At 40.1% G+C, this 24,439-nt stretch overlaps 2 protein-coding genes across 3 annotated transcripts in view; both read right to left on the bottom strand.

Annotated features, from left to right (window-relative positions):
- Positions 1-15,576: 15,576 nt before the first annotated feature.
- LOC122865607 (PAK4-inhibitor inka2-like) lies at positions 15,577-18,647 on the bottom strand. The gene is made up of 3 exons (XM_044174289.1): positions 18,487-18,647; positions 18,346-18,379; positions 15,577-16,683 (listed from the first exon to the last, which is right to left on the bottom strand). Exons 2-3 carry the CDS (start codon positions 18,361-18,363, stop codon positions 15,697-15,699), a joined length of 1,005 nt encoding a protein of 334 aa, XP_044030224.1. The 5' UTR covers positions 18,364-18,379; positions 18,487-18,647; the 3' UTR covers positions 15,577-15,696.
- A 5,624-nt stretch (positions 18,648-24,271) lies between these two features.
- LOC122861356 (guanine nucleotide-binding protein G(i) subunit alpha-2) overlaps positions 24,272-24,439 on the bottom strand; it is a 55,985-nt gene continuing 55,817 nt past the window's right edge. For both annotated transcript variants that reach the window (XM_044165575.1, XM_044165565.1), the window contains exon 9: positions 24,272-24,439. This exon is cut by the window's right edge and continues 778 nt beyond it. The gene's annotated coding sequence lies outside the window, so the exon portion shown is untranslated.

Here is a 24,439-nt window from a genome sequence, read left to right as displayed (position 1 = left end):
GGTTTTCATTCCAACATTTTAAACTCTTAAAAGAATAGTTGGCATTTTGGGAAATGCGCTTATTCACTTCCATTCACTGGTTAGCTTAGCTGACCTTGGTTTGTTAACTGATTAAACAAATATGACGTGTTAATTAAAGAGCTTTAGAGGTGCTGATCGGCAGATTTTGTAACCTTTGGACAGTGCTAGGCTAGCTGTTTCCCCCTGTTTCCAGGCTTTGTGCTAAACTAAGCTAAGCTAATCATCTGCTGGCTCTATGCAGCTACATATTTACTATACACATGAGAGTGGTATCAATCTTCTTATCTAACTCTCGGTAAGAGATCGAAAATCTGTATTTCCCATGTTGAACTATCCCTTTAAGCATAATTATCTGTAAGTTATTGCTCTGCACCTTACACTTCATGGTATTGGGTGTAAATTATTTTACATTTGCAGCCGTTGTAAGCAGCTCTCTGCAAAAAAAGTGAATAAGCAAATTTCCCAAAGCATCAAACTATTTCTTTAAAACTGCCCTGCAGAACCGGCTCTAAAAATGTGTATGTTTATCTATTGTTCAATCTTTTTATGCTGTTTTTATGTCTTTCCATGTCTTGGTGAACTAAAGAGAATTTTCCAACGTGGTGGAAAATAAAACTGTATTTCATTCTGTTCTGTTCTAAACCATGGCTTTGTAAGAGTGAGCAATATTCCCTTGGTGGTATTCAAGGTGACTGAAGAATAAATATTGAGCAGATTACAGCAGGGCTGGGTAACCATCAATTTAGTAATTAAAGGGTTTTTTTGTAATTCAAATGAGAAAAAAAAACTTTGTCATGACAGATTTGTTGTATCAACCCAATCAAGAAACGACAGAAATTCATATTCTAACCTTACACAAAAAATGTCCATTTTAATTCACTAGATCACTATGACATGGCATATATCGTGCAGCATCTGTACTGTGTAGCACATGAGCATCAGATATCCCAGCACAGAGAGCAGACTAAAGGGCACACATCACCTCAGGGTTCAGGGGTCAAGAGGAGCCACACTTCCTGTAGCCTGCACCGTCGAACCCCTGCTGACTGCTTGACTGGCTCTCTCATTGTTTAGATTTATCATCCCTGCCATTGATGTGGCCTCTCACAGAGGCCATTAAAGACCAAAGAGCATCACCCCAAACCAGATGTTTCACCTGACAAAGTCCTCAGTGCAGTCTGTCACAGAAACATAAAAAGTGAATAAAAGACTTATGGGCTCATGAATAAGGTTTAGGAGTCACCTGCTACTCCAGCAAATTAAAGGATCTGTCCAGGTATAAGACATCCCTGCTATGGTTTTAATTTGAACTACCACATCCTCCATTAGAAGAATTATATATACTGTATATTATAAACTGATGAAATGAAAATAGCATCCACCTTAACGGAGCCAAAATCTCTGTCACTAAAATAACTAGATAATATTTTTTGAGACTAAAAAGATCCTAAACTTTGTGAGGGCAATGTCCCCACTCTACCACCAACAGCCTAAGGACAAGGATAGCATACACATAATACACATGCATAACACATAATTTAGCTGTCAGAATCCAGAATGCACAGCTCATTTTTGAGGTTTTTTTTGGTGGTTATGTGATGTTCTGTGGGGCAGCTCTGTGTTTGTTGTGGGTGAGAGAACGTCCCCTGAGGTCAGAGGAAAGAGATAGAGAACGATAAAGAAAGAGAGAGAGAAAGAGCGATGCACAGAGAATGTGAGAAAGTGAAAGCCGAGTCTGGTCTGATGATGTGACACGAAAGCTCTCTGTCATACTGGAGTCAGGACTGGAGGATTACCCCACTGCTGCCTGCTGGGCTACAGAGGCAGGACGTGGCTGCAGAGTCAGGGGGTGGCTAATGTGATCACATCAACCCTATTAGGAGACTGCATGTGGAGAAAAGCAGCTGTACACAAAGGAGTACAGAAAGGAGTCTGATAGAAGAGTGTTCCAAATACCAGTGTGATAATGACATTAGCATCTTATCAAAGGCAGCATGTCAGACGGCTTCAATTGCAGATGATGTACATTTCTACTTGTGATGATTTTCTCATTTGCCTAATGGAGGAAGTGGGGCAGAGCAGTAAGCAGCATCATCTCTGAATCTTTAACTCTTTGTTCATGGGATTTAGGTGTAAAATTTGGACCTTCTCTGGAAATGAAACCCTCTTTGAGAGAGATGTGTCAGATGAGGGAACATTTTGCTGACTTAATTCCCAAGTTGAATTCCTCATAATAGGATAGTTCTCAATTAACACCTCTGGGTTTCACAACTGTGGTCGGAGGCATGACTGACTGAGCATGTGCAGTATGTGCTTAAGACAAAACAACAAATCTAGTGCCATGGCAGTTAACGTGGCACGGAAAGAAAACAACGCATCACATTGCACATTTCCACAACAAGCCCTGCAGGTTTGAGGAGAATTGAATCCATATTGTCATTCAAAGGAATAGTTCAACATTTTGTTAAATGAGTCAGATGAGAAGAATGAGACTACTCTAATGTCTGTTTTCTAAATATGAAGCTATAGCCAGCAGCCGGTTAGCTTAGCTTAGCATAAAGACTGGAAACAGGGGGAACAAAATCCAGCTAACAGCACCTTATTATATCTTGTTTGTTTAATCTGTACAAAAACCATATTGTGGTTTTATGGGGGTTAAGTGCCAGATTATTTCTTGTTTCCTCATTTCCAGTCTTTACACTAAGCTAACCACTAGCTGTAGGTTCATATTTACCATACCGACATGAGTGTGGTATCAACCTTTTCATCTAACTCTCTGCTAAGCATATTTCCCTAAATGTCTGACTATTCCTTTAAAGAAACACAGGGGTCATTGCCAAATTGCAGCAGTAACCTTACATCCCACCATTAAAAAACAAACACTTGCAAAGCAGTTTGATTGAAAGCTTGAAACCCCCTTCCTGGCCTAATTCCGCTGAACTTGCAGTAAAAACATCAAATACAGCATGCTTGTGGGTTTACCATCCAGTAGGAATGTGGATGTTAATTGCCACTCAGCCAGTGTATTTGATCTGTTCTAAGCGACATGCATTACTCAGCCTTGCAGAGTGACACATCGCTGAAAACCAGCCAAGAGCACGGCCTGAGTTCACTGTGTAAACACGAGTATTATCTGGGGTTTATTTGCTCTAGTTTGGCTGATGTATGTGTTTGTATTGAAATACAGAAGGTGAAAATGGAACAGAAATGGACTCCTGATTAGATCACACAGTGCTTATGTGATTAATAGTGCTGATAAGATGATGCAGGGGTGAATGAGAGCTGTTATTTGAGCTGATATAGTGCTAAGGAGATCCCAGTGAGAGACTTGATTGTCATATATATTGTGCCAGCCAGGGATATTTTTATGCATTGTCTTGGTAGATGGAAAGTTTTAGTTCTCTTGTCAAGTCAAAGACTTTCATTTTTGTCATGGGTCAGGCACTGTGTTTGGGGGAGGGTTGATGGCTGTGTGGTGGGTGGGTGGTGACTAGTCACAAGGGGCAACAGAGGTGACAGAGCTCAACAGCAGAGTAATTAGCAACACAGTGGACAGTCTGTGTTGTCAGATGTAAAAGCTGCTGTACTGTTCGGCCCTGCAGCTACACAGACGCCGCGGTGCCATGGGTCACCACGGCTGCCACCGTCATAAAGTGGTTGACATCACAAGCTTATTGCATGTGTGTGTGTGTACCTTTGTGTCTCTGCATCATAGATCACATGCTCAAGTCAGTATTATGTCATTCAAAGGATTCAAAGTATTATGTCATTTTAGCCAAGTGAAGTTTGTTCTGATGCTTCTTGTCTCTTCCCCCAAGTCTTAATTTCGTCGTTTGATTTTTATTCCGTTCATTTCGAGCAAATGTACTTTGCATGATAAAAAACACGCTGAAACTAATGATTTTCATTATTGAGCAATGTGATGATCCATTTCTTAATACATCGATGAATCTATGAGTTTTGTCTATAAGATATTATGAAAATTGTAAAAAAAAAAATGGCCATCACAATGTCCCCAGAGCTGAAAGTGACATATTCAAATTGCAGTCCAAAACAGTCAAACGATCTTACTATCATATAAGACAAAAGAAAAGAGGGACCTTTTTTGCTTGATATTGTATTTGATTAATCAATTAATCTTTTAGCTCTAAAGGATGTAGACATGACTTATATTAATATGCTATAGTCAAATAATATTCTAGCTCTGCTAGCCTAAGTGCTTACACAACATTTCAGTGAATTATTGATTCATTTTGGTGCTCCAGTGTGAAAGTGTAATAAATATGTTGCATAAATGTATCAAAAGAGATATCTTAACAAAAACAAACAAATTATTTATGGTTATTCCCATTAATGCAATATACTGCTGAAATAGAGCAGCTTTTAATAGTGCCAATTATAAATGAAACAATTTTGTGTTTAGAATTCCACCTCTGCAGTTTTGAGACTGTATTAAGGAAAGTGTGCTTTGGCACAGTGGAACTTTGAGATAAATGCTAATGTCAGCATGCTAACATGCGCCGTTGACAATGCTAACATGTTGATATTTAGCAGTTATAATGTTAACCATGTTCACCATCTCAGCGTGTTAGCATGCTAATATTTGCTAAATAGCACCAAACACAAACTACAGCTGAGGGACTATTAATATTAATTTGTTGACCTGATTATGGCACCAGATTAAACGTTAAGGAATCAACAAAGTTATTACAATTCATCCTCTAGGAACCATGAATGTCTGTACCAAATTTCATGGCAGTCCATCCAGTAGTTGTTGAGACATTTCAGTCTGGAACTGCCATTCCTAGAGCCATGCCACTAACACAGCTAAAAAAATCACTTTCAATTTTAAAATATCCATCTGGTCTTAGGGGCAATTATTGTTGAGCACTAAAATTTGCATGAGTGAAGTGACAGTGACACCAGTAATATTTTTCCCACATTGCATCTTGCTTGTCGTTTCCCCTCGTTACTGGGCTGGTTCAGCCGGAAAGTCAGATTGGAGTTCCCACACTGCTCTGCCTTGGGTGTAATAGTGATCCATCCCGTTTCTTCTGTTATCCTGCCATTCACATCCTTGTTAAGGGACAGAAGGCGCGGCAGCAGGTACAGGAGGGACAGCAGGTTATTTTAAGACTGATCTGCAGTGGCAGTTTGGTTGAGAGGCCTCAAGGCCAACAAAGAATCAGAATGTTCCTGATTTTACAGCCAACACCTGCAGTTTTATTTCAGCTAGTGATTGGATGGTGACAGGTGAGCAATGAACTGTTCCAGTGGCACTGTACTATTGGCAAATCTGTCCCCTAACATTTCCGGGAAAACTGTGTGTGTGTGTGTCTATTTGTGAATGTATGTGAACAAGTCTGGTCATTAAATTAGTCTGCAGAATCCATTACTGCTGATTAATTCCCAAATAAAACAACAATAGTTACCACATGACAGCATGCTATCGTCCGTCTGTCTACCTCTAACCTCAAACACAAAAGTGTGACTCTCGTTAAAGTAATTGAATTATCGTAAGTGATCACTGTTAATCCAGTTAGAAACCAAAACTGAGGTGTAAAATGAAAGCCGTTGTTCAGTTCAAGTAACTGCACAATTAAAACAGTGCTTTTGTTACATGTCACCCAACCTGTTGCACTTTTTTGTGCACCGTTGACTCAGCTAACTGATTACAACCAAAGTGGAAGGCTGCATTACTTCTTGAAATTCTGGTTATGAAACCTGTAACATTGGTTGTTGTTGACAATTGTTTAAGGTTGCTTCTTAGGTTTCACTCTGACTCTTCTCATTTATAATTAAGCTTACAATTTCTGTAGAAATAGAACTCTTGTCCAGAATTGAATTATCCAGATAGTCTCACACACTCATTATTCAAAACTGTATTAATAGAATATTAGACTGCAGTAGCTCACTGCTATGATGTTTTTTCTTGCTGGCAAATTGGAGGCTTACAGTTATTTTCACAGCAATCAGTATTGAATCAATTTAAATGGACGTAAAACTATTGGAACAGGACAATGCGTGCAGTGTGTACAGTGTTTGTCAGTTGAGAGGGAATGGGGTGGGGGCAACTCTAAGTTTAATATTTGACTCCCTCAGTCGTACTTAGGCTGTCACGTGGTCTGCATTAAAACTGACAGCTTTCTTTAAAATCAACAGTAGTCCAGGTGTGGCAGATGGCCATCTGGTGCCTGCAGAAGCCCACCTCCACTGGGCTGTGTGTTGACACAGGGGCCACGAGGAGGACGTGCCTCTCTGCCAGCCAGGAGCTTTTACCTCTGCTAAAAAGCTGCTGCTGCACTTAACATTTACATTAGTTAAAAATATCTCTGTTATACAAAATGGCAATATTAATAATTTACAGTATATTTCTATGTTCGGTAGGTAAAAAGCAACTACAGCTGCTTACAACGGCTGCAGATTTACTCTAGAATAGTTTACACCCAATACTACGACATTTCAGGGTCAGGAACAGATAGTTTCCTGATAACTCTGCCTAAAAGAATAATTTGACATTTTGGGAAATACACTTATTCGCTATCTTGCTGAGAGTTAGATGAGAATATCACTACCACTCTCACATTTGTATAGTAAATATGAAGCTTCTGTCAGCCGATTAGCTTAGCTTAGCATAAACACGTTTTAGTTTTTGCACTGATTACACAAACGAGATATAACGTGTTCATTAGTGAGCTTTCGAGGTGCTGGTGGTGGATTTTGTTACCTTTGGACAGAGCCAGGCTAGCTGTTTCCAGTCTTTATACTAACCTAAGCTAACCAGCTGACAGTAGCTTCAGATTTAGCCTACCGTAGAAACGTGAGAGTGGTATCAATCTTCTCATCTAACTCTTGGCAAGAAAGTGAACAAGCAGCATATTTTCCAAAAGGTTGGTCCTTTAAGCGCTGGAAAAAAGGAAATAATATAAGGACAGAGGTTGAATGCATTTTGTTTGGGGCCAAAAAGAAATAGGTTATGTGAGAAAAATTGTTATCGTTTGTGTGAAATATGTAAGGAATTACATCACACTGTTCAACCATTTCCTGCATTCTCACTTGTTTCCCACATCCAAATAATACAATTTTAAGTGAATTTTATTTAGGATGGAGGCATCTGGTCTCACACATGATCGTATAACTTCACCCTCTGACCCTCTCTTTACCCACATGACGACGTGCCCTCATACCCACGATCAACCCAGCTGATCCTCTATGACACATGATTTTAACTTTTTTGATAGGGCCTTTTTAACTTTTGCTCAGATGTGTCAGATGCCATCTCCTTGACGAATGAAAGCACTTATTAAAGGTTTGCCATACAACAGTGGAAGAAATTGGTGAAGCTTAATCACTGACTGCATGCACATCTGTTTTTAATGGACATTTAACATTGAAACCATGTTGGTTAAACTGGTCCAAGAAGGCCAACAGTAAGGTTGATATTTGGAGTCTCACTGCAGTTTCTCTTTACCCCAGCATATGAGAAATAAATCTCTGAAAACATAAACAAACAACCCGTGGGGTATCATTATGATTATAATTTGTGTGTGACTGCACGGCCTCCATTGACATTTTCTCTCATTTTTCTCAACATTTCTATTTATACTCAGCCTGCTCTGGCATATATCAGGACAAGAGGTCACTAAACAAGTTCAGCCCTCATAACAAATTATCCATGGGCAGGCACAGTGTGAGAGCAAGACAGCCATGACAAACTGGTTCGACAGCGCAGTAAAGCAAAGTCTGCACAAACAAATAGCACATCTTTACTAACAAATACCTGCAGGGGTCTGTTCTGATGGGACAAAGTTAAAATGCAAATAATTTATTATTTTTTATATTGCAGTGAATTGAAAGGACATCATACGATAGAGAAGATGAGATGGGGGGGTGTCAGCAGGAAGTGAATATGTCAGAGAAAAAAGAGCTGGAAGAAGTGGGAGACTGAGAGATCTTTGAGACCACACAATGTCTGCTTTCTGTCTGTCTCCTCACTGTAGCGCATCTTAGACTGAAGAAGGACTCTATTGTGCGGACGTCTAGTGAAGGTTTTCTGTCTGGAGCTGCAGAGGGACAGTTAGTGGCATGACCATGCTGTGGAGCACCACAGGAAGACGACTTATCAAGGTCACTCTTCTGACCTCAGTTTCCTGCTCACCAGAATTACCAATTGTGTGGCAGGGCATCTCGCAGGCTTGCATTCTGCTGCTTTCCCCACCCAGACACTCGCACTTTAACGCACATTTAAAACGGTGCTTTTTCATTGCAATCTGCTTGACAAATCTCTCCTCTCATCTGGTATTTTATTCCTCGTCAGCATTTGCTTCTTCCCTTCCCTCTCCTCCTCATAGAGCAGGATTTATGTCTCTTCTCTCTACCTCTTCTTATCTCTCCACACCTTGAATTCATCCAACCATAAGCCAGGCAAGCCCGCTCTCTCCCACACTGCTGAAGTCTATGATGCTTCCTGTGTCTGCGATATTTGGGAAAGACAGATGTTACATTACTTCCCCGTGCTTTGAACGTCAATCACATGGGCTACTTTCAGCCAAGACTGATGGAGCAAAAACATTTTATCAGCCATTTAAAGCCCAAAGGCAGCTTTTCAGAAGGTCACATGCTGGCTACTCTGGGTAAAAAGGCTCCATTATACTCTAATATCAGAAGACATTGGGGGTATGTGTGTTCTAATGAGCATTTTGAACAACAGACTGCTTTTTACTAAAAACACAACATCTTCTCTTCCTGGTTTTGGGTTCAGGCCTTCAGAGGAGATTCTGGTTTATTGACTGTAACCTTCTGTGTCTATTGTATCAAGGTAAACTATGTGACAATGTTTGTGTGTATGAGAGTGTGAATATTTGTGTTTGTCAGTGAAAGTGTGTGTTTGACTTAGCCGGGCCATTGGAGTTGATGCCTTACCTTGTGTGACTATAAACACACATTGGGCCGTGTGGTTGTGAATGGACTCCTCAGCAGCAAAGGTTTGAAGTTATGTATAGAGCTTGTCACCATATGTGGCTTTGGCATCTTCCACTGGCTTTGTTTGGAAAGTCTTCTTTGTGGTATTTATTGTAACCATTTTCAAACTTTTTCCAGTTTTAGCTCTGCAAAGTAAGAGAGAGCTGAATGATGATAAAGTTTAATCTTCTCATAGCTGTGTAAACACAAAGAAATATGAGTCTCTGTCTCAAACAGTTGTTTTTTCCAAGAAGACCTTGTGAGCCCTATCTTTTTTTAGACAAAGAGGGGGAAACTGCTACTTTATGGGAGTGCTGAAACATGAGGCTCTGCAAGAAATAGAAAAACCATTAATTGTCTCCAGAGAAGCTAATGTTTTTTCCGTTCCCTTTACTGTGGGGTTTTTCTCTGTTTTTCCAAGGCAGAGTGTGGAGACGTCACGTTGGCAAGAGGCTGCAGGCTCTGCAGAGGCCCTGGGTCCTATCACCAACTGAGCCAAAATCTGGGTGAACTGGGACATGACACGACACAGGCTCAGGCAGGTCCGTGCAGAGAATGACTCTTTTGGATATTACAGAAATTGAGAAATAGCTTCATTGCAAGAAAAAGCTTATGGAAACACTAATACTATCCTGCATATGGTGAATTAGATATATATGGATTGCACACAGTGGATCATAGCAAGCAGTATTATTATTATTATTATACATATAATTATCATTAATTTTCTGTAGTAAAGAAACCCAAATCAATGCAGAAACTATGCTGATTTTGCAGGAAGCCAATATGATTGTTTTCTGCACTGGTTTTCTGCCCTTTCCTTGTAATTACTGTATAAGCAAAGGTTTAATGTTGCTAAAACTTTTTTTCTCATGTAGGAACATTTACAAAATGGAGTCTACACTGATACTGTTTTGTGCTTAACAATCAATTCATGACATAACCACCAAACAGTCCATTATTTTAGCCTATAATGAGGCAGTTTAATTTATGCTACGGGATTGTGGGTTTGCTTGTAAAGCCATGTTGTACTGAACAGAGGAAGTAGGGTCTGACCTGAGAGGCCCTGTTTGGCCATGAGAACCAAAGCAAACTCCTCTGGGATATTTTGCCTGTGTCATCTCATCTGTTATGATTCCCATGAACCTCACGGCAGCTGTGTGGTTTCTAAATAAAGCTCATGTGATGATTCCCTGATTCCCCTTGTTCAAATCTTATCACTACACTGAGAATATTCCGATGTTATATGTAGATATATATTGTATATTACACAGTATAAAAGTAAAAGTACAGAAGAAAACAAAAAAACATTAATCACATTCATTCTTTGCCGGACTGCAGGCTAAACACCCCACACACTTAACTTCCTGTCCCACTCTCTGCTAGTTGGTAGGTTAATAGGAATAGCCTTCATGTGTGTGTCCCAGCAGCCATGAGAGGAGTCCCTCTTCAGTAAAGGCTACATAAAGTGATAAGTTGATTTTCTCTATCTGTGGTGGAGCATTTTGTCTATCTGTGCAGCAGACAGGCTTTTAATCGCTGTCTGGTTGTGTGACAAATATAGAAGCCAAACGCTGCTGGGCATCTGTCCAACACATAACTCAACGATTTTAAACTCCACACAGCTTCATAGACATTTTGTTTGATATAGCCTCACAATTACATAACTGTTCCCTAAAAGACACAAATGAATATGATGTTTTGCTTTCTCTGCAACATGGAACCCTGTTGCACAAGCCACTTGGTGAATCAGTCTACAGGAATTCATCCAGAGCTGAAAGTAAATCATACATCATTTTGTCATCTGTCAGCCGATATCTGACTAATTAGGTGACATGATTTAACTGCAGGATAATGTTTTAGAACTTTTTTTCAGCCATGGTTTTCCCCACCCACTCCAGAAGTTTCTATCCTCACGAACGGAAACCTGCTTTCTCTGGAAGCATCACATGATGTCAACTTGCTTCCAGTGAAATGTCAAAATGACCACATGATGTCATTTACCCCTAATTTCCCAGTGAAAGTGTTTTCTAATGTGTGGAGTCAGTCGCAGATCTACATAATCGGAGTCAGCAGATGTTGAAGAAACAACATCCCTTCTTCTTAACAAAATGAAAAGAAAATCACAAGGTCTTGTAACAAAGTCTTCATTCATCCACTCTGTTCACACTACATTGAAAAATGTATTAAAATAATTGCACTTAGCGGCACAGATGACTGAATCCACTACATCCTGCAGTGTGAGTTCAGGCAAGAATATTCAAAGCCCACTTAGATGACATCTGAAACTGTCAGATAAGATAGATTTAAAGTCCTCCATGCAGTAATCCTAAATATGGCTCTAATTAGAGCTTGTTTCTATCAACACACAAGAATCACAGAGATGAGGAGTTTGCCAAGCTTAAACACATGGCCCATCTTCTCCTCCTGTTTACTATTTAATTAACAGGAGATTTGTTGTGTGTCCACTACATTAGACTGGGCCACCCTGTCGGCGTGCGATGCTTCAGCAGATCTGCTCGAGATCATCTTGTGTGCCAAAGTCATGAATACTGTTTATGGCAACTGGTACTAAGAGAGTCTCATTTGCTATAAGCAGACCGGGTGGCAGCCATCATTTATCCTTTATAGTTTGAAATCTAGATCATCTTAAAAGTATCCCGTATTGGTGGACAGACTGTTACTGAGCAATCTTCCTGGAGCTTTCTTACCTCTATGCCTACTTAAATGTGTCCCCCTGAAGGTTGTTTGAGATAAATTGACAAAGAAACGGTGACAGGCCGGACTTATTGCCATTGCCATTGCTGAGGGTAGCGGACGCCAACAGACTCAACAAACTGATCCGTAAGGCCAGTGACATTGTGGGGGTGGAGCTGGACTCTCTGGCGGTGGTGTCAGAGAGGACAATGCTGGCCAAACTACATGCCATCTTGGACAGTGTCTCCCACCCACTCCATGACGTGCTGGTCAAACAAAGGAGTACCTTCAGCGGAAGACTCATCCCCCCAAAATGCACCACAAAGCGCCACAGGAAGTCATTCCTGCCTGTGGCCATCAAACTCTTTAACTCCTCCCACTAAGTGTCAGTCTGTATGACCCTACGTCATTAAACTGGACATTGATCATTAACATCACTGCAATATTTGAAATATTGTGCAATATTCTGTGTTTAATACTGCTGTGCAATATACTCTGTTTTCAGTTTAAAATTCCCTATTTATTGATATTTATTCATACTTCTATTACTACTGTGCAATATCCACTGTCTCATTATAATCTTAATAGGCCACACTTAACAGTTCATGCACTATTACTTACTACTTGTATTATTACATTGTATTATTATACTGTACATACTTATCATCAACCAGTAAATCCACTTTGTACTTTACACTTATTTTAATTTTATACTTATACCCACTCTGTACTTAATTTATCTGACCTGTTTTATAGTGTATTATATTTTGATTTACTTAGTATTCCTGTGTGCACTGACGTGATAGTGAGCTGCTGTAACAAAAGAGTTTCCCCTCGGGGATCAATAAAGTATTTATGATTCTGATTCTGATTGTTTATGCAATAATAGCTTGCTTTTGAACAGGTACATTTGTATTTTAAATATTAGGCATTTAGGTAGACCAGATAAATGAGGACTGATGTTTGCCAGGTAGAGAATCAAATGGTGGTCAGAGAAATGAGGACAAGTAGCAGAGGTCAGCACTGAAGCAGGTTCTAGACCACGAGACGAGTCGGTAGGACGAAGTCACCTGAAAGTTTCCAGAAAAGTCCCATCTTCAAGGAAGTGTAGAAAAAAGCCTATCAAGCTCTTTTAAAATCTGAAATGTAATGAAATAGTGTACAGTCCTGTGTGTAGTGGACATAATAAAATACAGTACACATGGTCAGATATAGAGACTTATATAATCTGGTTTGATAAACTGAGCAACTGTAAGCTGCCACCACTGAAACTAACACCTGACAGTTCAACAATTGCAAAGTGGCACATGCATGGATAAGTTAGATACAGTTTAAAGACATGGTTGCCAGGATTGCCTTGTTACATTCTCATTTAGTTCACACACACTAGCCTTTTTGCTTTGCACATGGATTCAGTGTGGACACTTTCATGTTCCTGGAGTCTTCTTGATGATTTGCGACACAGCAGATGATCCTGTTTGGAAGTACCATGAATCTACGATACAATATTTGGGTTTAGATTCTTCAGCCTGCTTCGTTAACTCCAGGCGAGATGTGATTATGGATCCATGCTGTTAAGTTTGTGAGATATCATAATTTATTGGTTAAACAGTATTTTGTTGCTGTTTACTTATTTAAAGGTCCAGGGTGTAGGATTTAGTGGCATCTAGCGGTGAAATTCAATTTGCAACTATTTGAATACTGTTCGCCTCGCCCTCCCCATCCAAGCGTGTAGGAGAAACTACAGTGGCCGCAAAACTTGCAAAAAATGAGCAAAGCCTTATCTAGAGCCAGCGTTTGGTTTGTCCTTTCTGGGCTACTGTAGAAACATGGTGATGCAACATGGCGGCCTCCGTGTAAGGGGACCCGTTCCTTCTGTAGATTTAAATGGCTCATTCTAAGGTAATGAAAACACAACGATTCTTATTTTCAGGTGATTATACACCAGTGAAAACTTATAAATACTATATTCCATTTCTGCCAATAGCTCCTCCTAAATGTTACACACTGGTCCTTTTTTTTTGGCTCACTGGAGTTCAATCTGACGTGTTCTTCAGCAGCTGATGTCTAAAGGCTTTAAGGTTCAACAAGTCGCATGTGCATATCAGTGTTAAACTGATCTGTCATTAGCATGCTTGCTTGGTAGTTAGAACACATTTTGAATTTTTCCTCTGAGCATCCTCATCACTGACCCAGGTTTTCCATGCTGGACTCAATAAACACAATGAACGACATATGTATTGTATATATTCAACCAATAAACAGTTGATGCTAGCAGTCACTTAAACATTGCATCTCACAAATGCACATTTTTGTCTGTTACAGCTGTATATGGTTCAGTCGACTTGGGTTGATTGTTCACTATAATATGCATTGATGCATAACGTTAGTTTACAGTAGTGAGGAATCAATTTCCGACCATCAATGATGCTTTACATCTACTACTCTCCATACTTTACAGACATACATAGGGGACTATGTTCTGGAGACCATGTGCTGTTGAGATGAGTTTGAGTAATAGGTTGGATCCATTGCTTCCTCTCTCTTCTCCTCTTATCCCCTTTCCCTGAATGATTCTCAGTCAGCTGGGGAAGGTGATGTATTGAGGTACTTATTCAGCTGCAGACCACTGGGAAACCAGCGTGTGCTAAATATCAGCAGCGGAGCCAGAAAAAATCTCAGGAAAAGGTGAACACAGATTATTTGTTCCAAATTCTCTTTGCAAAGATTTTCTATTTTTCCATCATATCTTGTCACACACTTTTACAATATTCCACTGTGGTGTGGATGTGTGGAGAGTTCATTATATCCTAGCTGAGTGCTCAGCAGTTTGCCACAGTGACATTCCACCAGGAGACCTAGATAAACAGGCTAAGACAAACAGCACCCAGTAAGAACCATCTCTCTTCTGTAGCACGGCGTGCCCTTGATATCAGACATGATTGGTGAGGCTGGCTGCAGCAGGGAGCATGGGAAATCCCTTTTGGGAAAATGATTTATCTTTATAATGTCTGGTGCTATTTCTCCTCTGAACTGATGAACAAAGTGAATATGTAAAGGCAAAGGTGAAGTGATCATTAGCTTATCTTTGGCGCATATGTCACTCTTTTGTATCAGTGTTTTTTATTATTTTTTACTTTCCTCAGTGGGCCCAGAACTAATAGTACCATTAACCAATGTGTGTGGGTGAGTTGGTACCACCTGTGAGGCTAAAACACAATAAGAGCAGAGACCGAGTTAAATGAGGCAGGGGGCTGTTAGTCAGATGCTATGCTTCATAAAGCAAAGGGGAGAGTAAACTTCTGCTCCATCTGCAACCAGCTGCTTCGCTCTCTTGCATGGACACACGGGGAATTACCTCATCATGCACACAGCACTCTGTGTTGATACAGCCTCTGTTTCTGGCCTGTAAATAGCTTCGTCGCCCTGTTTAAAGCCTCTCCAAAGGATTCAACTGAGCCCCTCTGTATCTAACAAGTGCGCTCCGAAATGTGCTCTAAAATGGACTTTACAAACTCAAATGCCCTTTATAGTTCTGGAACGACTGCACACAGTCTGCACATCTGAGATGCTATCATGTTTTCAATTTATCTTTATTATTATACACCAACTACACTAAACCCTGCATCTACAAACTCCATCATGCACACCCAGAGTATTACAATTCTAATGAAAACAAATGAACCTACATTCATTTGCTTCACTGCAGACACAGTAAAAGCAGCGAGGAGTCACTGACTGTAATGAGCTGTAATGAAACTCAGATGGCTATGGCGGACGTGTTATTCAAATAAAAAATGTGTTCAGATGTGTTCTGGGAATTCAAAATTATATCAAGCAACCACATAGCCTGTGTCAAATGCAAGACATGAATGATATAAATAAGAGTATGTAGAGTTTAAATTATGATAACATCTTTATTTCCATTAGTCACAACATATAAAAAGTGAAAAAACAGTCATAAAAATAAAGTGACTCTGAGGATTGTCCAGTCTGTACATGGCTTTACATGAAGAGTCAGACGTAGCCGATGATATCTTTGCAGATTATGGGCTGTCGGCTACCTGATTTCATGAGGGCTGCAAAGTGGTGAAAATCAGTGTCCAGCTCATTAATACCTGAGTGAGACTGGTGGAAAAAAGGGACTTTGGGCTGCGATGCCACGACAGGACAGGACAGACGTTTTGGAGCATTTGCAGCTCTGTTGACATGAGCAGAGTCTGTGGATCTCACCCTCACCCTGTCCTCCACGCTCTTAGAAAACCCAGCCAGTTTCCTCCTCATGTTGACAAAGAAACCTCTTCCCAGTCTACGCCTTGAATTTGGCTTCAGCTCAGTGGGCTCAGGGAAATCTGGCAAGTCCATCCAGTTCTGGATGAGGTCTGCGAAGCTGTTGTCGCCCAGAACCAGAGGCTGGCGGTTGCGTCCTCTGGTCAATAAAGAGTTTGTCCAGTCCTCTGGGTCGCTGACCTCAAACGACGTCCACCTCTCCAGACAGGCGTCAGAGGTGGATTTGGGTCGAATACGTCCACTTGGTGCTCTGTTTGTGCGGAGGCAGGCTGAAGATGACACCCGCACATTTCTCGTCCTCCTGAGAACCACCCCTTCATCCTGCCATGATGCCTCAGAGTAGCCTGAATCAAACTCCAAACTTTTCTGGCTGCTGGGAGAGCCCAGGCCCAGTCTGAAGCTCAGGCCCAGCCGGCTGCTCGAATCCTCCTCCTCCTCCAGAGGACTCGCCAGGCAGCAGGCGGAGTCATAGGTGCTGGCCGTGCTGGCGTCAGACATCCGCAGGCGTGTGCGCTGTTCTCGTTGCAGTGCTCGCTGCTGACAAGCTCGTGCCACCGCAGAGTGGCGCACTAAAGCCGGGAGTTGGGTGCTGATGGGAGCGAGGGGACGTCTGGCTGCAGGACAGGTTTTCCGTAGTTGTTTCAGGTCTTGCAGTGATCTCATCATATACTGCATCTGCTCCCGTAAGCAGTCGCCTGAGTCACGTAGGCAGAGCTGAGGAGACAAAAGAGAAAGAGTCAGACAGAAGTAGTCAGTAAATCACATCAGTAGATTGAACCAGCAAAGCCTCTCTGATGAACTGTTGCAGAATGGCTCTACTAATAACAAGGGTTGAGTAAATGCAGAGTATCACAGTGATTGCTTCGTGGGCACGCTCAGGCTTGCTCGCATTAAGTTTCAACTTATGAAAGAACACCTTTTCTCTTATTGTAATCATGAAGGCCAGTCGACCTGCTGATCAAAGAACACGCTTCTTTAATAGACAAACACAAAGCGAATCTATCTGTCCGAATTTACTCAACCACACCAACAACATAAGTGAACGCCCTATTTTCATTGACTCGTGATGATTCAACTGAAAATCCAGACAGATGTTATTACAGAGAGAGCTGTACTAATGTCTAACCTCAACTATTTATCTAGTATTGAGACAACTCCAGGGGCAAAGTAAAAACATCTGCACTATATCAAGGAGTAAGTAGGCTCTTGTGGGTCTTGATTTAGCTACAGGGGTCCTGCCTCTTTAAGGGTGCAGCGTGCCTGCCTATGAAATTTACCAGTGACTCAATAAGGAATATAATACTCCTGTTTCCTCTCTGACTCACTGTGCTGATTGGCCAGAATCAGCCAGTGAGCAGCAGTGGCTCACTCTCCACCTAAAACAGGGAATGAGAGATCATGTGACAGTGTGTGTGTGTGAGAGAGAGTTGAAGAGTAGACGTAAAGCAAAGGAAGAAAGATGAGGTCCCATATTCTTTGCAAACACAGTCTAGCCTAGATACTGTATGGGTTTATAACATATTATATTACTGCTTTCCTACGTGGGTTTGTTTCATTGAAATCTCAGTATAAGATTTGAGAACAACGCTGCAAAAGACCTCCAGCGAAGTAAAAAAAAAAAAAGACTTAGCTGACAGAGAGGTGAGTTATGTCGGCAAAACCAGCAGAGGAGAAACACAGGATACAGGTTCATATGTGGCCACAGAGGTCACAGCCAACACAAGGCAACATAACAGCACACTTCTTTCCTACACTAACCTTTGAACCTGTATGACCTCTCTACTCTGTCTACACTGTCCATAAAAGCATTTGACCCTGCTGCAAGACCTCCTTCCCCCCTTTTGGTTTTCATCATAACTCTGCGAGATGTTGCAAGAACTTGAGAAAGTACCAGAGGCAAATAGTCATGGAACAACAAGCAGGAAATGCAATACATATAAGAAAAAGCACTACAACCTACAAAATATTTCAGAATATAGTGAAAATAAACTGCACTCCTACTCTCCAAAACTTGCGAATGTTCGTTAAACAGTCACACATCTCCATATGCTGCATAACTTTGGGAAAAGAATCAACTGCCATTATCAACTCCAACAATGCTGTTTTGTACAAACTCATGAATTCACACTTTGGAGGCATCTGAGCATCACTGGCCGTTCAGCCGTCTGCTGCGGTGCTGCACTGGCAGATGTTTTCTCCATATGGTGGAGGACTATCGGACAGATCTGCTATTCAGATTATACTAGATATAGTTTAGGCTACTTTTCATTTTCTTTGTAATATCGTCCGAGATGAGCAAATAATTATAACCCCAGTCTAAAATAAAATAGTTTTGTTCAAGGCATAGTAAGTATAAAATAGAGAAAACGAACTCACCATCTCTGTTCCTCTCATCTGTAAAACTCAGATCCTGCAAGAAAAATGATGGAGCAGTTTTGAAACAAGAACACACACACACACACATAGGCCTAATCACTCTATAAGAAATCACAACAGCGTGTAAAAGCATACACTCACTTCTGATGTGGCAGCCTCCGTCCGAAGGATATAATTTGTCTCATTAAGAGGAAAAATGTCCCGCTTCCTTGAGAGGTGTTGCGGCTGCAGTGTCACCAGTAGGGAGCAGGTCCTGACTCCGGCCGCTTGAACACAGACAGATGTGCAAATTGAAACGTTCAGCGCTATTCGCCTCCTTTTACAGCTCCGCGTTCTGAATGAGCCAATCAGAGCGCAGGAAGCTCACAGACCTCATTTGCAAAACCCACCTCTGCGTGCAGGCAAGCACAACTGCAAAAGAAGCAAAGGGGAAAAAAACCCTTTATAAATTAGACCTTAGACTACCACAGGATTTAAAAAAATATATTTTCTTTATTAGAATAGCTCAGCTGTTTGTCTAAAGGTGGGGAATAGCCTAATGACTAGCCTAGTTCCCTCCTCACTCTCAACTTGATTCACTCAAGTGATGCTGGAAATTAGCTCAGTATAATTGCAGGAGACCATCAGGAACAGTCTTGTGTATTAAAAAAAATTCTCACAGGATATCTTTGACTTTAAATTCATTTCAGTTCCTGTATTTTGGTGAATTTGGGTGAAAGATTCCAGTTAAAGATCATTAGATTCGATTAGATTAAACTTTATTGTCATGTCTAACCAGAAGTGCAATAAGCAAGTGCAGGATATAAAGTATGTACATAAATGCAGGATAGAGTGGTACTATGGACATTATATACAGATGACATTTCTATAAACAGAAGTGTACTGATGGATATGTACAATAATGAATTAGACTGGGCAGAACAGCAGTGCAATGAATATAAAGTAGTGCAATTTATGGAAATAGTTAACAGATCATGAAATGAGTTTCTGAGGTCCCTTTGACTTTGTTTTGTGTCTTGAAGCTTAAATCTTTGTCATCGTGTGTCTCTGTCCATGAATTTTATTGCACTATGATCTCTCTTCGTTGTAAATCTGCAGATTACTTTCTCGATGAATCATTTGGTCTGCGAGACGTCAGCAAACTGAATATCTTTGGATTGTTGGTCAGCAAGACAAGCTATTTGAAGATGTCACCTTGAGCTTTGGGGAACTGTACTTTTGTTTAGCCTGCAACATTTTCTATCATAGAAAGGCATCAAATATTCACATTTGAGAAGCCGGAATCAGTGAATTTTTCAGTCAATCGATTTTGAATACTGAATAATAAAACTAATTGTTTCCAGCTCAATTAAGATGGATTTGTGTGTTTAATTAAACCTTGTGAAAATGCAGGCAAGATATGTTTTTAATTTCCTAGCACTGATTTAAACTTTGACTGTTTTAAAGCCACGTTGAAAAGAAATCCAAACCTTTGTGCTCCTTTTTTTGGCTGCATGTAATTTTATCAGTTTAATAAAAGCGTGTGCTACAGGTGTCTCACAGTGAATCACTGAATCAGAGTGTAAACAAAATACCTAAATGTAAATGTGATAATCTGCAACATAATTATGGGCATTGAGCCTGTAGCCCCAACAGTCATTTGGCACTCAACCTTCCATTCACACTATTCATTGAATGGATGTTCATGCAAATCTGATGGTCTGAGAGGAATGCATCTGTTCATTACTGTTGGGGGGTAAATCCAGATCTGATGGCCTGCTGTTGAAGTGCAGATGTGTCTCCACAGCAAGTCCAACATTAGCATACAGGTACATGCAGCATGTCCTAACCTGCTTAACCAACTTGACCCTAACACATGTGTAAGGCATAATACAACCTTTGACATCATGATAGTATGATTGACTTGATCCCATTTAAAGTCTCCCAGTCTTAGGTTCATCTATAAACTAATTCACCGCTATCACACTCTGCTCTCATTTGACTCTTTTAGGGGGATTTTAAGCACTTTAATAGAGAAAATATGTAATTTAGCTTTTCTCTATTGAATTCTCTGTCAAATGCTCACATCCGTGCACATATTTTCATATAAAGCTTCAATATACAGTATAAGCTATAGTACAGACTAACATTAGAGTATGAATAGAGTCATTTGACAGAGTGCAGGTCCCTGAGAACTCCCGGCTTTCACTTATACAAACATTATGTTTCTGAAAAAAACATGCACCATTAAGGATGGTGCCTCCAAAAGCCCCTCTACACTGTGCATTAAGTCATTACACAGGGCTGCTAATGAAATTGTGATTATTGCAACACAGGCTGACCTTTGTTCTGAGCATCCCTGCTTCTCCATATGTCTAATAGATATAATTATTATACGACTTCAACACAATCCATGCCCATTCAGGTCACTGATGAGTAGTTTACTCTCCTTCTTTTACTTGAATACTTGAAATTATAATCATGCTGATGTTTTTTTATCTTGACATTATAGTCATAAATATTGCAGTGGTGATGGTCATCCAGGCTGAGAACTCAGGTAACCTGAGGCATAAAACACACTCCTACGTCACTAAGTCTAGTTTTGTCCATTCTTAGTATTTTGTTCTGTTGTGTTCAGCTCCAGATAGGTACTTATAGGTCCAAAATTGTCAGGATGTAGTTTTGAAGCACCAGATTTTATGTTTGTATGTCATTCACTGAGTCTCTCATTTCTGGCTTTGGGTGAGAATCATTCATTTCCATGGATATTTATTGTAGCCATGGCTCAACACATTTCAACATAAAATGTCTGCTTCAAAGATGGCTTAATTTGATGCGTCAAACCACGTGTGCAGCAAACCCTTTGTAAGCTTTAAGAAATGTACCTTCACTTAGAAAGTTTTACCAAATTGAACACAACAGAACATAAGAGAACGTTTTCTTTTACTGTCGGGCACACAAACACTGAAATGTTGCACTTCTGGGGTTTTAAACCAAACGTTTTGTGCCTCTGAGAGGCTGGATGATGGAGTGGGACAGGTAGTCTTTCAAGTGTAGAACTGCAGTGCCCTCTAGAGAAAGTACTGCTGAAGGGTTTAGGAAACTGGATTCAATCAAATCAAGTGCAGTTTTTCTATAAAGGATGGTAGAAGTGTTTCTATTTTTGGCTTGATCTTCTGCTGTTTTTATAGGTGTATTTCTTTAATTTTATTGTTTAAATATTCTATTTCATTTGTTATATATACTGTACATTGCTTTTATGTCCTTGACTATTGAGTGTTGCTATTCATTATCATCAGTGCATTCCTGTCACCTGTGTACTAATGCCTGCCTGCAAGCAAAGTTAAAGTTGAAATGAGCAGAATTTTGTCTTGGTAATGTTGGGCATATCAATAACACAGTTCACAGTGAAGTACACTGGGAGACAGATTCCAGTTGAAGCATACCAGTGGCAAGTTAAATTGAACTGGCTGAAAAGCAGAGTTAAATGTCCCGAGTTTCTGAGCAACCTCACCTAAACCTCGCCTCCATATTAAAGCAAGATAACCGATTTTAATGATCTTACCACTGGTTGTCAGCGGGTCAGGTTTTACTGTAACTTCAAAGCTGGTGCACCCATAGCACATCGTGATTGTATTTTTAACACACAAAACTAACTTAATGTCTTTTCTTCAGTTTAGAGGACACGTCAGTGCACATGCACCTAATCAACTGCAAAACCTACTAGTGAGATTGGAAGACCGGATGTCACAAGTGAGCAAGTCTTACACTTACTATCTCTACATAGATTTGTATATTGGGATGTCGTAGTCACAGTATATGACATGTGTCTTAACCACCAGAGCACCTCAACAATCACTCTCACGTATATTTAATGTTCTGGTGAGCACAACAGCCAAGAGCAGCCAACATAAATTAACCACCGCAGTGGAAACCTTTACTCCAGTTGGCCAGTAATATGACATGTTACCTGATTTTGCGTTTTTTTTTTCCTAGCAGTGATTTTGTACTCAACAGAGTTGTATTGTTGCTTGCAGAAGTTCCAGTCCAAGCTCACCATCATTTACATCGTATTGTCCTCAGACCGAGTCCTCAATGACACCCTTTCTTTAATCTCTCACTAAATACATAGAAAGAATGTAATGTTGTAGTTTCCCTGTTGTATGTCTTTGGAGTTCTATGTAGTTCACCACTCACTTGTCACTTGTTCCCAATCTGTCTCAGTAGTGAGTATTAGTATTCTGGAGGGCATCTGGAGAAGATTGGCAGGATGAGTCTAGGGGAGGAACAGTGCACTGGGAGTCATTAAGCTAATACAAGCATCATTAATTAGCCCTCTTATCTGTGTGATATGGACACCTACTTTATATGCTCCTGACATCCAGACATAAGACAAGTTGAAGCATACTGTAACTGCATCTTAGTAAATACTTTAAATCTGTCTCGATGTCCACTCTTGTCCTGAGATAGATATTGTAATTAATAATGAAAGGACAATAAATATTGGTCTCCATAACACACTGTCCATTGTCTGTCCTTGTCATTTCTTCTCTTCAGATGGTCTTTTACTCTCTTTATGTCATAGCCTGGAGGCATCTGAGACCACTGAGGTAGGCATGGACACCACTAACCTGTCAACGTATTGACAACAATTCTTTATTCATCAAAGTCCAGCTCAACTGCAGGTAAAGGGAAATATAACATTCAGTTCTGCATCTAGAAAATCTGCTGGTGACTAGATTTACAGTAGAGTGTTATGTCCTTGTCATGGTGTTTTACATTAATTACTGATTAGGTAGTCAAACCGGTAGTCAAATAGGCACAGTTTCGTTAGAGAAAAACCAAGCATTACTGGAGGCAAAATTGAGCTGAATGAGATGGACCAAGTAAATCAGTGGGATGTGTAAAAAAAAAAAAAAAAAAAAAAAAGTATTTTTTGGCAAACAATTAATGCCATACACTTCAAGTGTCCACTAGGTGGTGCTGTCAGACAGTTTTAAAGACATGTCTCCAGTAGGAACTTGTGGTTAGGTTGACCTATTTCTGTGCAGTCTGCAGAAAACTGAATAATTATTATACCAAATATAATAATACAAATTATTAAAAAGGCCAGGAATATCAAAAGTGAGTGCTTAAAGTGAGACTAAGTAACTTTTGAAAGAATAAACAACTCATTCTTTCTCTTACAAATGAAAAGTTTAAGTCATAAGCAGTAAAACACATCCATTCTTAATTTAATACACTTTGCTGCTTGAGCCTTACTTGGTATAGTATGAGCAGTAGCTTACGGTTGCTAATGTTGTAATTTTAGATAGATATTGCTTTGTAACTAACATTATTGGTTCAATTCACTGACATTCTGACTGTTCTATGATTCCACTACATTTTAGCATTTACCACTATCCCTCATGTGTCACTTGTGGCCACAATGGCTGCTGTTCAGCTAAAGTTACATAGTCTCACTTTGAAACCTAAAACCTGTGCAGTTTCAGGGATATGTTACCTTTTCACCTAAACTACTAGGGAACTGATTGCTTCACATAAGGAGCATATTACACTGTACTTACTTTAGTCACTTCAACCCATGGGCAATTGACATCTAGGTGTATTACATTTATTGTCTGCAACCAAACACCACAGCAGCTTCTTTCATAAGTATGTTCCTTTCTTCCTGGTTGAGGATGTGAAACTGTCTGCTCCAGTAAAATCCTGCTCACTCTCCAGCCTCCATGATCGAAACGGTCCACCGCCATAACATCCATACTGTTAACTTTAATGGTGTAAAACTGTCAACTAACTCCTTTTAAGCACAACAGTGCAATTTTGTGGAAAGTACTGTAGGACTGTATTTATGCAATCAAACCCTCCTATATAACAGTACAAACATGTGTGAAGCCGTCAGTGCACTTCAGCAAGTCTACCACAAAAAACAAACCAGAGAGAAAAACAATGTGCAAGAGTCAGGTGATCTCTACTTTATTTAAATTAAATCATATAGGACTTTTAAAGCATTTTAATATTTACCAAAAACACTAAGCTTTTTCTGAATTAGATTTTCGTCTCTCATTAATAATCACTATGTATTCGTAGGTGCTAGGCAGAAAATGGAAGAAAA

The sequence above is a fragment of the Siniperca chuatsi genome, linkage group LG2 (genome assembly GCF_020085105.1).
Source record: "Siniperca chuatsi isolate FFG_IHB_CAS linkage group LG2, ASM2008510v1, whole genome shotgun sequence".
NCBI lineage: Eukaryota > Metazoa > Chordata > Actinopteri > Centrarchiformes > Sinipercidae > Siniperca > Siniperca chuatsi.
Note: the sequence above shows the minus strand (reverse complement) of the source record. Positions and strands in the feature narration are given on the sequence as shown.